General features: G+C 38.2%; 1 protein-coding gene across 1 annotated transcript in view; it reads left to right on the top strand.

Annotated features, from left to right (window-relative positions):
• The first annotated feature begins 307 nt into the window (after nucleotides 1–307).
• The window catches only part of ptcd2 (pentatricopeptide repeat domain 2), a 9,592-nt gene continuing 7,386 nt past the window's right edge, over nucleotides 308–2,513 (top strand). The window contains exon 1 of the mRNA XM_014006607.1: nucleotides 308–449. Within this exon, the coding sequence (XP_013862061.1) occupies nucleotides 326–449 (124 nt within the window). The 5' untranslated portion in view covers nucleotides 308–325. The remainder of the gene's footprint in view (nucleotides 450–2,513) is intronic.

The raw sequence follows: 2,513 nt of genomic DNA, 5'->3' as shown, positions 1-2,513 counted from the left end.
CTGTAAAATGTTAGACAACAAAAATAGAAAACATTGTAAATGCACAATAAAAGGAAACAATCTTGCCAAGAAGAAATAAAATGGGTCTGAAAAAGCAAATTAAATAATCAAACGTCGCCATGTTGGAAGATACCAAATATTAAGTAATATTTATCATATATTTAGGTAGTGTTGCGAATATTTAGTTCTATTTAGTTTTTCATTTACATTTTAAGTTAGATTTAGAACACATAGAAATGTATTTAAAGGTATTTTGTCGCTCAAATAGGATTTTCTGCAGCCCCGTCCTTCACCTCCCTGTGGTTCGGTCCAAGCCGGGAACAGCATGAGTGTCATGGCGCTGCTGGCGAGAGTAGCTGCTAAAAGCTGTCGGTCGACGCTGTCCGGGTTCTCTAAAGGGTTGTTCTGTGGTGTTTTACAGCCAGGCTGGCTTCAAAGTTGCATTGGAGGTAAGAGGGCAGGGAGGGGAAATGACATTAAGTGTTTTATCAGAAAATTAAATCCCCTTCAGAGACAAGAATCTGCACTTGGGAGAGTCATTATACAGAGCCAGAGAGTTTGTTGATGAAACAACCTTTAACCAGTGCTGGTATTTCTGACTTTGGCGTAGTTATGCTAAAAAGTACTCTATAGCATGTAAAAGTACCCAATTAGGAGTACAGACTACAAATAATGTTGACCAGAGTTTGGATAAAATCGAGAGACAGCAGGCTGACGCACTGCGCTGGGCCCTGCTGCAGATCAGGTGCAGTTATAGTTGTTTTGTGGGGACCTCTGAGGTCAGCAGTGTTGTTTCAGGTTCACTGTAATAATTTGGGGCGTAAAACTTTAGAAATTGTAACATCTTTATAGTAACTAGTTAAATACAGTATGTGCAGTCTAACCAGCAAAGCAGCTGTGAGATGTGCTTATACTTTTGGTGTAAGAATCGTGTATTTAAGATATATTTGGGATTTATTTGTGCAGGATTTGCATCTCAGATTTATTTGCAGACCTCAGTCAAAACAGCTGCCAAAACAGATGAATTCACTACAAAAAGAACAGTAACATTTAGGGCTGTGTATTGGCAAGAATGTGGCGATACGATACATATCATAACAGAGGGGTCACGATACGATATATCCCGATATATTACGATACTGTCAGCAAGGCAATATATTGCGATATATTGTGATTTTTTTCCCCCAAAAATTCTATTAAATAAAAACCTCTTACTGATAAAACAAAAGAAAAGTTAATGTTTACTTAGAATACTGTACTAATGCTACCCTTACTCTCTGGCACTCAAGAGGTAGAGGAGCCAAATGGCTGGCTCACTGCTGCCAACTAGTGGTCAGAGGCTGAACTATAACACAAAAATCAACGGTTGGCAAGAAGGTTGACATTTTAAACCTTAATTAAAAATCGATACAGGGCTTTAGAATATTGATACAGTATTGGGAAATGAAATATCGCGATATTTCAGTGTATCGATATTTTCTTACACCCCTAGTAACATTAAATGATATGAAAACAAAGCTCGCATTTGCAGCATTTTGAGTTGAATTTTATATTGAAGGTTGGCCTTTAACAGGGATTTTTATATATAGTTTGGGTTGTATATTTTGTCTAAAACAACCAGATTTCATGCAGATACTCTTGATTTATGTCTGTTATTCCTCAATCATATGCATTGCACAATGACTGCAGAGGTAAGCTGTGCTCCCTGCAGACACTGTGCTAACCTCACGTTTTTGACCCCAGTGCCCTAGGTTATTAAAGGTACATGAAGTGAAGCATTGACTGTGTTATTGGTGAAATTTTTTTTTTTTTTTTTTTTTTTTTTTTTTTTTTTTTTTGCTGTATGGTGTTAATGCAGAGGTGTGATGGCTGCATTGTCTGAATAAACACATCCATACATTGTAGTTTCTACATGTGACCACTAGATGGCAGACACGTGTTTTATGTTTTTAATCGTATCCCAACATTTCTGTATGTTTTGATATGAAACGTTTGAGTAAGAGAATGAATTAAAAAGGGGGCTGAATAGTGGTGGTCTTCAGCTGCACAGATTAGTTTCGGTGCGTTTTGGCTCGATTGAGAAAAACTTTCTCGAATTTTCCCAAAATGTCTTTGCTTAACTTTCCATTGAACGTTTCTGAAAGGTTTTCAGAAACTGAGCCATTTGCAACCCCAGCTATAATAATGTCAATTTCACAGATATTAAGTTAAAACGGGGTGTGTGGTAGTAACTCATACTTTGACAGCTACTAATTGTCTGATGTCTTTGCCTAAAACCTAGCATTAACTGCTGAAGTTAGTCCTGTCTGTTAGCAAAATATTTAAAGTGTATCTTACCCCCACTGTGAAAAGATAACTCCGCCCCAAGGCAAAATTTGAAAAATGCATCAAAGTGGGTAGGGGAGGGGGTGTGGGTAGGGGAGGAGGGGTTAGAGAGCGGAGGTGTGGCCAGGACGAGAGAACGTGACAGCTACCATTAGCATAATTGATGCTACATGGAGAGTGACCACAGC

The sequence above is a fragment of the Austrofundulus limnaeus genome, unplaced genomic scaffold (genome assembly GCF_001266775.1).
Source record: "Austrofundulus limnaeus strain Quisiro unplaced genomic scaffold, Austrofundulus_limnaeus-1.0 Scaffold36, whole genome shotgun sequence".
Taxonomy (NCBI): Eukaryota; Metazoa; Chordata; class Actinopteri; order Cyprinodontiformes; family Rivulidae; genus Austrofundulus; species Austrofundulus limnaeus.
The sequence above is the reverse complement of the archived record's forward strand: the minus strand, read 5'-3'. Positions and strand labels throughout refer to the sequence as shown.